This window comes from Clarias gariepinus, chromosome 14, assembly GCF_024256425.1.
Source record: "Clarias gariepinus isolate MV-2021 ecotype Netherlands chromosome 14, CGAR_prim_01v2, whole genome shotgun sequence".
Taxonomy (NCBI): Eukaryota; Metazoa; Chordata; class Actinopteri; order Siluriformes; family Clariidae; genus Clarias; species Clarias gariepinus.
In genome coordinates, this window is record NC_071113.1 from 30,268,146 (window position 1) to 30,281,709 (window position 13,564).

A 13,564-nucleotide genomic window follows, 5' to 3' on the forward strand; every position below is an offset into this window, starting at 1 on the left:
AAATTAAATTAAATTAAACAGACAATTTTCGGCCTCCGAGTGGCGCAGTGGTAAAGCGCTCGCCCTATCATCCGGAGATCGCAGGTTCGATTCCCGGGTGATGCTGTTTTCCTCTCACAGCCGGAGGCACAGAGAGAGCTGATTGGCCGAGCTCTCTCAGGGGGGAGGGATGAGAGGTACTTGTGCTCCCACATCAATCACGGCTCTACAGCCAATCAGGGGCGTCTGTGAGCTCGGCTGAGTGGTAGTAGTAGCCTTAATGTGGGAGCCCCCTAGTGACGGGGAGGAATTGGCCACGACTAAATTAGGGAGAAAATTTGAAAAAAAAAAAAAATGTATTTAACTATTTTGCAGCATTAAATATGAATAATATACGGAATTTAAAAAAAAGGAAAATAACGAGTGACATGAGTGTGAGATGAAGCGGAGGACCTGCTACTGTCTGAAAGTTGACTATTTTTCTTCAACAGCACAATCTGAAGTGTTTTATTCCTCTTAGACCTTAGCAGATCGGCAAAAATGGTTTATTACCAATGTCACTATTCGAATTTTAACCTCCTCTGTCCTGAAGATGTCAGAAAACGTAAACTTACACCCTTACCTCCGACTGTTATAAAAAAGCACTGACACTGGAGACTCCTTCCTCACATGTAACATAAACGTTTCCTCATTCATGAACAATGCGTGATTTTTCACACGTCTCTGCAATAAGGTTTTGAAAGAAATTGTTAGGATTTCGTTTCATTACATTTCCCCTAGACACATTACATTTCCCCTGGGCGGTGGTAGATCTCCCAGGCATCTCTTCCTTTGTTCCGTCTTTTTCTCCTCTCTCCTTATATGGCAATACTTCCTGTGGTTCATAACATACAGTACTGTAGGTCCTAAGTCCTTTGTATTGACTCATGAAATAACCTAGGACACTATTGCCTCTGTCCAATCACAATCCAGAGTGTAATGTTCATGTAACGTGTGATAAAAGTTTGCACACCCCTGTTCGTTTTTTTTTACTACTTTTTGACCTTTTAGAATAATAAGAGATAGACATGATTAAATGATGATAATCAAATTATGAAGTAGTCAAAAAAATTATAAAATAAATTGCATTAATTTACGTTATTATTAGTTAATTTTTTTTACAATCAGAGCTAGATAAAATAAAATCTAATCAGGGATTTTTATCTTTTTATTCTGAATAAAGGCATTAAGTTGACATAGTGGTTACTACTGTTGCCGTGCATCTTCAGGGTTGAGGGTTTGATTCTGGCCTCAAGTCTGTGTACATGTAATTAACATGTTCTCCCCGTGCTTGGTGGGTTCCTCAGGGTCCTCCGGGTTTCCTCCCACAGTCCAAAGACATGCAGATTAGGATACCTGGCGTTCCCAAATTGGCCGTCGTGTGTGTGACTTGTGATGAATTGGCACCTTGTCCAGGGTGTACTTAGGGCGTTAGCGTCTCCTGGGATAGGCTCCGCCCCCGTGACCCTGAATACAGGATGAAGCAGTATAAACGATACATGAATGAATTCTAAATGAAATTAGAATCAGAATCATCTTTAACATTTCTTTTGGTAACTCATTTCAAACATAAATGTATAAAAATGCAAAAAAGTGCATCTTCACACTTTTGCCACGCCGGTGTCGATGGAGTGTTTATTTCTTCTTACTTGCAGCATCGAAGCTTAAATGATGAGTCTTCTATCAGATAACTCACAGTGTGTTTTCCCAATACGTCTTTCTCATCAGCATCCTGTTCACCTGATCTTATCTCGCCACACGATTCTCACTTCTGATTACACAGCATCACCCTTTTTTTCGTTCTTTTTTTTTTTTTACACCCAGAGCATTTCATGTTGTACCGCTAATCTTAAACCCTTAGAGATTTTCTAACTGGATAAGGAAATTCTGAAACGGCAAACCTAAAGTGCTAAAGTGAAAAAGATGTTGATTCTGCCCCCCCCCCCCCTCCATGTTTGATTAGATCTAAAATGTTCTGATAATATTTCTGAAAACTTATGAAACTTTTTGTGTAATCAGCATTACCCTAATCAACATGAGGCGGAATGTTTTCACACGTTTTTCATCTATAACACTTGTTATTAAAACTCTTTCTGGATTCTGATTGGTCAGAAGGTGTTGATTAATTCTCTACAACAGCAGCTCCGACATGTGCACAAGCTTAATTTGATACATTAGCGTTTCCATAGTAACAAGGATGCTTCAGATATTTTTTATTATAGCTTTTTTGCAGTGACAATTTGTATGGTTTTTTTTGTCATATTAACTTGCTGGAGAGGGAGCGAGTGTTTAAAGCTGCTATACCGTAAAAGAGGACAGGAACGAACTCAACTTTCAGATTAAATTAAACTTTAAATGGATAAAGCGTTATACGTGTCATTCTTTAAGAAACTTAAAAATACAAATGGCTGTGTTAGGAGAGAAAAGAACATTTCAGGACTTTATAATAAACCTGCCTTTATAATAAACTTATTCAACTCCAGGATTGTTAAAGTGACTCCTCTTCATCACACCATCCTAACATTGACAACCGCATGACACAGAGTGTTTTTCACTTAGTTGTGCTTTATAATTTGTGAAGTCAACCTTGTGATTTGTGATTGGCAGGCGAGGCCAGCGCTTCCACCATGTGGGACAACAACGCTTGGTCTTATCTCAATGGTGATGCCACAGAGCCGGAGCCTCCCTTCCTGACCCAGGACTTCATCCACGCCCTTCAGCCTAAAGCGCGCTTCGTCGCCATCCTGAGAGACCCTGTGGAGAGGTCAGAGGTCAAATATTACATCATGGTGAATGTGTTATTAACCACGCCCACATGTCACATGGGCGTGAAAGCTAATGAGAAATGAGCAGTGCATGATTTTTTGTAAGAAGTGAGTTTTCTTAACATTATAGCCTGCAGTCAGGAAGGTTACTGGGGTGGTTTAGGGGCGGAATGTTACTGGGCTGGTATCTGGAGCGTTCTCGGTACCGCTCTCAGGGTCAAAAAGTGGTTTTCTTCTCTGCCAAACTCTTATGATAAATGATTTATAGTGTAGAGAAAAGCTGCAAAGAGCAGTAAAAACAACAAAGTGTGTCTGAAATAGTTGACATTTAAGATTTTTTTTTAAAGATGCTTTATTAAGTACAGAATATCTTTGCAGTCTCTCTCCCTATATAAATATTTAAAACATAATAGTTTTCTTTTAGCTTATTTTGACTTTTTAGTGATTCAGGGTGCCTATACTTTTGCACAGCATGATCTGTTAAAACGGAACCCTGGTGCATCAGTGTGGTTTATATGTGTTACTGTAATCAGAGAGAAAAAAATGGTTAAGGCTCTGGGTTACTGATCAGAAGGTCGGAGGTTCGAGCCCGGCACCACCGAGCTGCCACTGTCGAGCCCTTGGGCAAGGCCTTAAACCCTCACTGCTCCAGGGGGCGCTGTTTCATGGCCTGTGGTCTGACTCCAGCTTCGTACATGTGACAAATAATTGACAAACTCTCAGAATCTTAAAATGTGTCTTAAAAAAGTTTTTTTTTTTTGTTCAGCTTATCACTCACTATTTAACACCTCCTATGTGTTTTAATATTTTTTCAGTATCTGTATTTTTGAGGATTGGAGAAAAGATTTACAGTGGAACCTCGGATTACGAGCAACACGGTTTACGATTGTTCCGCAAGACGAGCAAAGTTTTCAAATAAATTTGTACTTGAAAAATGAGCATCGTCTTGGTTTACGAGCACCGAGTATGCACTTTTTGTTTTGACGCTGAGCGTCACGTGATCACAACTGAGCCAACGTTTTTTCTCTCTCTTGCACTGCAGAATCGGCTCCCCTGCTGGGTCTTAGTGCTCCTCTCTTACTGGTATAATCAACATCCGTTGAGCAGAGAAGCTAACAACAGTCTTTCCGTTAATGTGTGTGTGAGTGTGTTTAAACGAGAGGAGAAAGTTTTAATGTGTAAGATGAGAAGGAGGAGACAAGAGGGGCTGAAAGCAAAAGTCTCCACTTACTCTAGCCTCACACACACACACAGCGCCTGTGTGCACAAACGGAAACACTTATCTGCTGGGATTTATGTGATAGGTAAAGTTCAGGTTAATTTGTTTTATTTTTACTTTACTTTATTTTGTATTAATTATTTTTATGTATTTATTTTTTTAAGCTGTAGAATGAATTATTTAAGTTTCCATTATTTCTTATGGGAAAATGAAATTTGGTTTACGAGTGTTTTGAAATACAAGCCCACTTCCGGAATGAATTATGCTCGTAATCTGAGGTTCCACTGTATTAGCGTGCTTTAGGCCCCGCCTCCTTATATACAATTCCTTCAGGCACAGCTTAAAGCAAAAGTTTCGACTTTCGAGATGTATACAATGTTCGACTGGAATCTGTGAAATATGACAGTTATATATTTAATTAAAGCAGGTCCAGTCCAATTTTTTTTCAAAGCAATGAGGAGCGGACATGTAAATATATACTAGCTTTAGTACCCATTGTTGACGGTTAAAGAAACAGTTAAAAGGTTAAAGCTAAAAATAATCTGCAGATCTTTTAATCATTATTATTTTTATTATTATTATTATTATTATTATTATTTGAGGTTGAAGCCCACGTACACGTCTGTCTGTCTTTCTGTACAGCAGAACTCTCTGTCTAACTTATTAATACAAAGAAATCCCATTCTGTAAGGTTGAGTATCTTACGCCTTGTTTACACTAAGTTGTCCTTCTTTTATCATTAGCCAAATACACTCTCTGGTAAAAGTAGATTATTACTTCCGGCACATAACTGTTCATAACACCATTGTTACTTAACATTTTGATTTTAGCACATAACACTGGGCTCTCAGTTCAGGTATTGTACATACGTTATTATACGTTTGCTCTAACAACCCGTGTTTTATATCTCATGTTATTAGCACCATGAATTAAAAGTTTATGAGACAAACTGGAACCCAGGAAGAATAAACATACAATGATATGTACTTACATCTTTGAAGATTCAGTTTTCATAGTCAATTTGCCATGCTGTGTCATGCTTTCTGTTCTGTTTGGTGAGGATTTGGGTCGCCTTTTAGGTGCATTATGGTTAGTTTCTGTGTTTTTTCTACATACTCTGTGTATTTACAGTAAACTATTGTGTTGATTGGCCCTGTTGAGTGACACATAAAGCCACACCCACCTCTAAGGGAAAAAGCGCTGAATTCGTCTAAAAAAGCGCTGGCTGCTATGATGTAATCTGGCACATAACTGCTCATAACGTCCCTTCTAATCAATGTTTAGATTTCATTCATGGTGCAGGTTTAACTTCAGTAATCGGCTAGACAGACATACAAACATACAGACGGACCGACATACGGACAGAAATTTTTTTTTAGATCATAAAATGGTCATGAAATTGTACCAGCGCCAGGAACCACACGCCCTGTGCATGCAGTATGCTAGCTCATCAGCGCATGAAGATGGTTTTCTGATCGTTGTCTAAACTGTGAGTTTGCTGCGGCATCGAGTCAGAGTTTTTCAAAGAACTAGGGCAGTTTTAATCTTTGTATCTCCGTGCAACACGTCATCTATCTATTCATCTATCTATCTATCTATCTATCTATCTATCTATACAGTGGATATTTAAACTATACCTTTAGATAACATTGAGGAACTCACAATAAGCAAATGAAGTAATTAGATTATTTCCCTGCAAATACCGGAGCTTTTGTGTGTAGTTCTTCTTCAGAATTCGTGGAGTGTAGTGGTGTTAGACAGAAGAAGCAGTTCTGAGTTTCTTCTGTGTGTGTGTGTGTGTGTGTGTCGTGAACATCACACCTGCTGATAATCCTAAAAGACTATAATTTTAGCGTACATTTACACATTTCACTTCCTCTTTCCCTGAGCATCGTAATTAAAAGGGAACTAGCTGAAAGAGAGCAGAGGTCCCGCGCGTTCGATCAGCGTGTAGCTGCTATAAACTCTGGCGCTGGAGAAAAACTGCAGCCTTAAATAAAACCACTTGCGTGTGGAGAAAAGAGTGCTGAATATTCTAAATGATCTGATTAAGGAAGAGGAAGAAGTCGTTTTCCTTTAGTGAATGATCAGACTGTGTTTATCTTTACACGTCTTTTACGGATTAGTTGAATCTGATACCTAAGATTGAGTCTCAGTGGTTTTCAGTCACATGACTTTGTGACATCACATGCTTTGATCTCTAAAAACTGGTTACATGTTAGCTATAAAATGTTACAATGTACTTGTGACTCCACAACAAACCGTCGCATGCTGTCTACAAGCTTTCCTGATTTACATTTGGAGCACCTATGACACCTCGCCATCTGATGGAATTCAGAAAAACTGCTGCAGTTTCTATCTAACAAACTTTTTTTTTTTTATCACACACTTTATATAAAACGACACATTATTAGAGCTGTTCCTTCCTGTCCTGTCAGCTCACCTGCTAACAGCCACCTGGGTGGCCTTGTTTTGGATTCCTGCTTATGAGCATCCTTCTTATTAAAATTTAAATGTTAAATAAATACTTAGCGAACATTCTCGGGCCCAGCCTCAAATCGATTTGTCTTCTCTATTCAGTCCAGGTTCCACAGGTAGTGCACTACACGATGTCTTTGTAGTCAGTGGTGACATTTACAAGTTTGCTTTATTTGTTTTTGATGTCTCCGCTTTGTCCCAGAGCACAACCATCCGTACCGAATTCTGAAAAAACGTCCTGAAGTTCTCTCTTACGATTTCCAACAATCTTAAAATTGTACCAGTTTAAAAAGGAAATTTAGAAATATATGGAAATCATCCTAAAGCTAGAATCCCTGAAGCTTACGAAAATGTTCGTGCCAAAAAAAAAGGTTAATTGCTGCTCCTTCTGCTCAATACACGTCCCTCTTCATTCCACCTCAACAGGCAGAAATCACACCAAGAACAAGAAGCTCCAGTTTTGGTCTAAAGAATTCCCAACATAGTTCGTACAAAGAGAAAACATTTACTGAGTAATTATCATTTTACGATGCTATGCAGGTGGATCAGTCAGAAGACTAAGACATCTCTTAAATCATTATGTGGGTCATCTTGTTCTTCCAGACTGACCCTATTCCAGAGTGATGGGCGTGTCAGGGTGAGAAGGGAAGGACATGAAGCGATGCTCCCATCATGCATAGTGTCCACTGTACAAGCCTCTGGAGACAGTGTTATGATCTGGGGTTGATCAGTTACTCAGGTCTAGACTCAGTAACGTTATGGGGCAATAAAATAAAGTCAGCTGATGACCTGAATGTACTGAATCACCAGAGGATCACATCTATGGAGGGTTTAATTCCCTGATGTCATAGCCATTTTCCAGGATTCAGTGTGTGCAAGAGTTGGTTCTGGGACTTTATTTTCCCAGGCGGTATAAATTGTGTATTTACTTTGTCTATAAATTTCCTAGAATCTTTGTGTTAAAGTTGTTTTTACAGACCAAAAATGAACAAAACATCTTTATTCTCATATGGCTATTTAAATAAATGTTACTCAGCCATTTATTGCCCTGCAGCTCAGCTAATTTACATACGGCCAAACCCACAGATATCCATAAAAGGCAAAGCTGGAAACAAAATGGCAACTAAAGGGTGAAAAAGTGTCATTTTATTTAAACTAATCGGATTATCATGAACGGCACATTTCTCCTCTTAGTAATTCACAAATAAATAATTTTGTATTCCTGTGTGTGTGTGTGTGTGTTTGTGCAGGTTATACTCAGACTATCTGTACTTCGGCTTAGCTAATAAATCAGCGGAGGATTTCCACGAGAAGGTCTGCGAGTCGCTGGAGCTGTTCGATGCGTGTCTGCAGGAGTTTAGCCTCAGAGCGTGTGTATACAACAACACACTCAACAGCGCCATGCCTGTGAGTAACACACACACACACACACATGGATACAAACTCTCTCTCTCTCTTTTTCTCACCTTGTCACTGTTCCTCTTTTCTCCTTTCCATCACAGAGCCTCCTGACGGAGCTGCGCTGTGAGGCCTTCTCTAATGTCTCATGTTAATGTTCCTTTGTACCGTATTTAATATAATTGTTAAAAACACGTCATATCTTTGATAATTAATTTTCATCTCAAAATTAATTAAAAAAAAACTACTAAGTTTTATTTTTATCCGTGAAACTCTGCATAGTAAATTAGAATTGGCACGCTGCCAGTCCTGAGTAATCTCTAAAGAGAGTTATAAACTGTAGAAGTTATACGCTTCTCTACCTGTTACACAGGAACTGAGTCTATTTCTAGTTTAGGAATGAAACTATTGCCAGAGCCGTCCCCTAGAGGGCGCCGTGTGTCAACTAGACTTTAGTGTTTTGTCGACTTTTTCGGTTTACGGCAACATGTAGTCGTTTCTGTGGGATTGTTTAGTTGTTTTTGTGAGTTTCTGTAACTGTTTCTGTTGGTTTGTTGAATTGTTTTTGTTTCTGTCAACACTAAATTAAAGTGCCCCTATTATTCCATTTTAAATGTTGCTAATATTGCTTAATGAGTCTCTTAAAACAGGTTTACATGTACGCAAGGTCAAAAAACACTTTAGTTTTCTCAAAAAAGGGATTTAATTTTACTTTATTTCTAAATGATTTGTAAACGACTCGTGTGAAGCAGTTTGAAGATTCAGTTTGTCTAAACCCCGCCTTTCCGTGAGCCCTCACTGCTGTGATTGGTCAGATGGCGCGGTGATTTATGATTGGTCTACCACTACAGCGTGTGTCTGAAAACGAAACGCCCATGACCATAACTGACCGAGGGCTCTGGAGACGCGTCAATACATAGAAAAGATGGCGTCAGTTTTACTGTGTAACAACCAGCTAATTTTATATTAACTGTGGCTACAAAAATCCAGAGGTCTTTTATCTTTGTGTCGGTGTTGCGTTAAAAGGCCGGTGAGCAAAAAGGACAAACACAAACACGTAGATAAAGCGAACGTGTTTTATACAAAACTAAATAAAGTAAATGAAAAAGGTGCACAACAACCAAACAAAGATATAAACAATATTTACAAACTGTATATAATAAACTGTATGTGTGTGTGAACGCGAGTGAGTGGAGAATGTCTGATGTCCGTGTTTATTGTATGCGTGTTATCCGATTATACCGAGTATGGTTCAGTCTCACCGGGGTTAATGAAGTCCGAGAGGCCGATGACGGAGGGTGAGAAGTCCGGGGAATATGTCCAGTCAAAGATAATCCGGTTTAAAAATCTTCAAAAGAAACACCTCTTTCCCAGCTGTTCCTTTGAAGGCAGGTCAGTGAAAGGGCACTTAAAACTCGCGAGTTTCGCGTGTGCGGAGGCATTTTTTTTCCTTGTGGTTTGCCGTAGAGGTTAAGTTCAGTTTTGGTGAATGGTGAAGAATAAACAATGCTCGGTCACATTAACAAAAGTGTGGTAACGTTAATTGTAAGAAGGCGGGCAAGTTGTTCGCGGCGTAGAACGTGGGTGGACGTTATGCAAATATGTTACGGAGTGACGTGAATCCGTAACAGAGTAAAAATAGATTTGCTAACGACTAGTTTAGGCAAATGCGAGCCGGCTCTTTTTTTTAATAGACAAAAACCCCATTTATCGTGCACCGTCGGCGTCACAGATAGTGCAGATAGTTTATGTTCATATACAGCTACAAGACACACTGCATGAAAGATCATATTTAAAAAAGCCTAATAGTGGCACTTTAAAAATATAATTCCAGGAAACGCAGCTTAGGCAGAACTGCCACCTCACAACACCGTGCTGAAAGAGTCTTTATTCGGGTCTTATCCAAACACTTATACATAAACATTCCTCGAGATTCACCTCGGAGCTGATCATCAATTCAGGACACGTTTACAGGTTTTCGAAAGCTTAGAAAATCTAGTTATAGGAACTAGTTTAACCATTTTTCTTGTAACTGTGTTAGCAGTGAACCAATGCTGTGATGTTTTGGGAATGAAACACAAACACACACAACAATCAAGCTGTTAGCATGACAACATGATTGTAAGTAATTAGATAAGAACAAAAGCACAGCTGGTAGGATGAGGGGTGTGCACATTGTGTGTGTGTGTGTGTGTGTGTGTGTGTGTGTGTGTGTGTGTGATTGATGGCACAGGATGTTACTGGACCTCAGGGTCTTGATTAAAGAAAGAAAAAACAAGGAAGGAAATCAATGTGTAATTAAGTGTGTGTGTGTGTGTGTGTGTGTGTGTGTGTGTGCAGGTGCGTCTGCATGTTGGTGTGTATGCGGTGTACGTGCTGGACTGGTTGTCAGTGTTCAGTCGTGAGCAGCTGTTGGTGTTGAGGCTGGAGGATCACGCAGTGGACAAGAACGCGTCCATGAACAAAGTCTTCCGCTTCCTGCAGCTCGGTATAAACACACACACACACACACACACACACACACACACACACACACACACACACACACACACATTAAGAGATCAAGGAAAGAATAAATAACTAAATGCAAACATGCATGTAATTATTCTGATTAACCACTAGGGGGCAGCAGAACCTCACAGGAACATGCACAACATCATTACACTCATCCACGTCTGTGTGTGTGTGTGTGTGTGTGTATGTGTCATCTTTCTTCTGCACTCACATACAGATGATATACACACACAAAAACACTCCTACTCTCGTGCACACACACACACACACACACACACACACACACACACACACACACACACACACACACACACACACAAAAGGGTGCAAAATTATACTGTTTTCATGGACTTGTCTAGCAAGATATGTGTGTGTGTGTGTGTGTGTGTGTGTGTGTGTGTGAGACAGGCCCTCTCTCGGAGCAGCAGCAGGTGAAGATTTCGGAGCATCCTGCCTCTAACACTCGCCGACTGGCTGATAAGAACCTGGGCCCCATGCTGCCTCCGACTCGCCGCCTCCTCACCGACTTCTACTCGCCCTTCAACAGGAAACTGGCCACCGTGCTGCACGATCACAACTTCCTGTGGGACAACCACTCCACACACACTTAACACACACTCACACACACACACACGCAGACCCACAGACACACACCAGAAACAGCCGTGCACTATTACTGCTTCCTAAGAGACTCTGGGAAATCATCATGTAAATAAAATTATTTTCTTAAATTATAACCTGGATCAGGATTCAACGGAAAGCACATGAGTTTTATATCAAGTGTTTTATATTGTTTTCTTAAGCTGAAAAAATGTCTGTAAATAAACTACAACAAAAAGGGAAAATAAGAAAAAAACAACAACGACCTTGTTTCTTTTCTTTATGATAGTGCAATACTGCCCTCTGCTGGACACACCATAATCACAACTAGTCATAGTTTTTGTTATCTTTCCATTAAAAATGAAAGCAAGACTTTTAAAAGGCAAAATGTCATTAATTGGTGTAGGTTTATGGTTATGGACTATCTAACTGTGTAGTGAACACAGCTAAGAGTCAACAACACACACATACACACTCACACAATCTCTTAGTGAACAAATATAGCAGCGTGTTTATAATAATAATAATAATAATTATTATTATTATTATTATTAACACAGCTGTATTAAATAGTAACATATTTTAATATTATTTACATATTTACTAAGGACTGACTGGGTAATTTCTGTTACATTTCGACTTAAGTCCACGACCTAACCCGCAAACAATTTAGACAAACAAATAAAAAAATATTTTTTTATTCTTATTCCTCAGCCTTGAAAAAAGGATTTTACATGGATTTCTGATAAATATACATTATCCACTCCTTAATATTATTCATAATTTCCTTCTCACGACTTATAGACCTACTGCCTGCTCTATTCTACTCTGTTTACTATTCTGATTTTTTTTCTTTAATAAACCAAAAGTCATGGATGATTGGTAAACTAGGCCAATCTGGCAACCTGCTCAGTGCCTGTCCTTTTTGCATCCTCTTAGATGAAGCGAGCATGGGGCAGCAGACTTCCTGCTCCAATGGACCCATTTATACATTAGCTTGGTTGATGCAGTTCCCATTTTTGGCCACTAGGGGTAATAATATGTAAGCACTGTTCAGTTACAAAAACATTGCTGCTGTAATGTATAAGTGGTGTTGGTGAATGATCGCGTGTATAGTGTACACAGACAGATGTATCTTTTTATTCCGCAAGTCGGTGACGAGTTATCTGTCGATTGTCAAGGATCAGGCATTCCACTCAGCAACTGTTTACGGGAAAGACTGCAGTGAGCTCTGAGCCACCTCGGCTGTACGGCCTTCGTTAAAACGTTTACACTGTTTAGATGTTTTACTGCAGCTAAAAGCCTCATCACTTTGAAGTCTTTCGTAAATGTCAGTGGCATTTTAAAATTTCATCATGAACCCCCTACAAACCAGGATAAAGAGTTAAAGACGATGAGTAAGTGAGTGAGTAGATGACGACCCTATACAAACCTTTTCAAACTCTGATTTAGTAAATCATTAAAAAGAAATTAATTAATTAGAGACAGAATTTGTGTTGAAAAAGTGAGTGTTATTGCATCATAAAATCTAAGAACCAATCAGGTTAGATTATGCAAATGACAGCAGAGTAGCAAGTAACAAAATCCTTAATTCTTAAATAAGTGCAAAGGTATTGGCTCCCCTATGTGGCTTTTTCTCCTGGAGAAATTTGTAATTCCTTTAGGGTTCTGCAGTAGCTGGAACAGGCACAGTTCAAAATTTAAGAATGACATTTCCTGTCTCTCTGTACATTTCTTTCAAACTTTCTCTTCATGGTTCTTTAACTGGATATTAAATTCCGAAATGTTAAAAAAAAAAATAATATGGTTTAGTAAGAGAGATCTCTGTGTGTCTGGAAAAATCCCTCACTGCTGTTAAAGTGCTTAGTGCATTCCCAGGCTTATTGAAAAACTCAATCGACAGATCCAAGTTTTGCTAATAAATCTCTCAACATCATCATCATCGCAGAGGAACTTATTCCAAACCACGAACTTGACTTGAGGCCTCTCCTCCTGTCATTAGTCTTTTCTATGATGCTTTTATTAGCTTACACAGCACTAATGCTAATCCTCAGCATGTAACCCATCAATCGATCACATGAAAGCCTCCTCAGATCTAAACCCTGAGTGCTGGAAGCCTATTTAACACAGGAGAGATTATATTCTTCAATATAAGGCCGTGTGTCTGCAGGCTGTGTGTGCATGTGTGTGTGTGTGTGTGTGTGTGTGAGAGAGAGAGAGAGAGAGAGAGAGAGAGAGCTGCCAAACAGAAAATTGATGGAATTCCACTGTGATGATGTTTCACAGTTCAGGTAAAGGCTCGGTAACTCATTACTTGTTTGGTTTCAAATCTCGTATGTACAGTTATATTGAGGATCTTATCATAATGCACACAATCATTATGATACACACATCAAGTTTTAGAATGTATAAAATGTTTTTTTTATTAAATTAGAATAAAGGACACATAATACTTTTTACATTTAATATAAAAATAAAAGGTCCTGTTCTCACTTACGTTATAGCAGCTGTAAACACTCGTTCCCTCAGTTATAAAGCACTCACACTGGAGACTCCTTCCATAACTGTTAAA

At 39.1% G+C, this 13,564-nt stretch overlaps 1 protein-coding gene across 3 annotated transcripts in view; it reads left to right on the forward strand.

Moving 5' to 3' along the window:
- The window catches only part of LOC128541099 (carbohydrate sulfotransferase 15-like), a 59,297-nt gene extending 46,598 nt beyond the window's left edge, over positions 1-12,699 (forward strand). For all 3 annotated transcript variants that reach the window (XM_053511262.1, XM_053511261.1, XM_053511263.1), the window contains 5 exons: positions 2,626-2,782; positions 7,731-7,887; positions 10,219-10,366; positions 10,801-12,024; positions 12,460-12,699. In XM_053511262.1, the coding sequence (XP_053367237.1) occupies positions 2,626-2,782; positions 7,731-7,887; positions 10,219-10,366; positions 10,801-11,003 (665 nt within the window). In that variant the 3' untranslated portion in view covers positions 11,004-12,024; positions 12,460-12,699. The remainder of the gene's footprint in view (positions 1-2,625; positions 2,783-7,730; positions 7,888-10,218; positions 10,367-10,800; positions 12,025-12,459) is intronic.
- Positions 12,700-13,564: the final 865 nt, after the last annotated feature.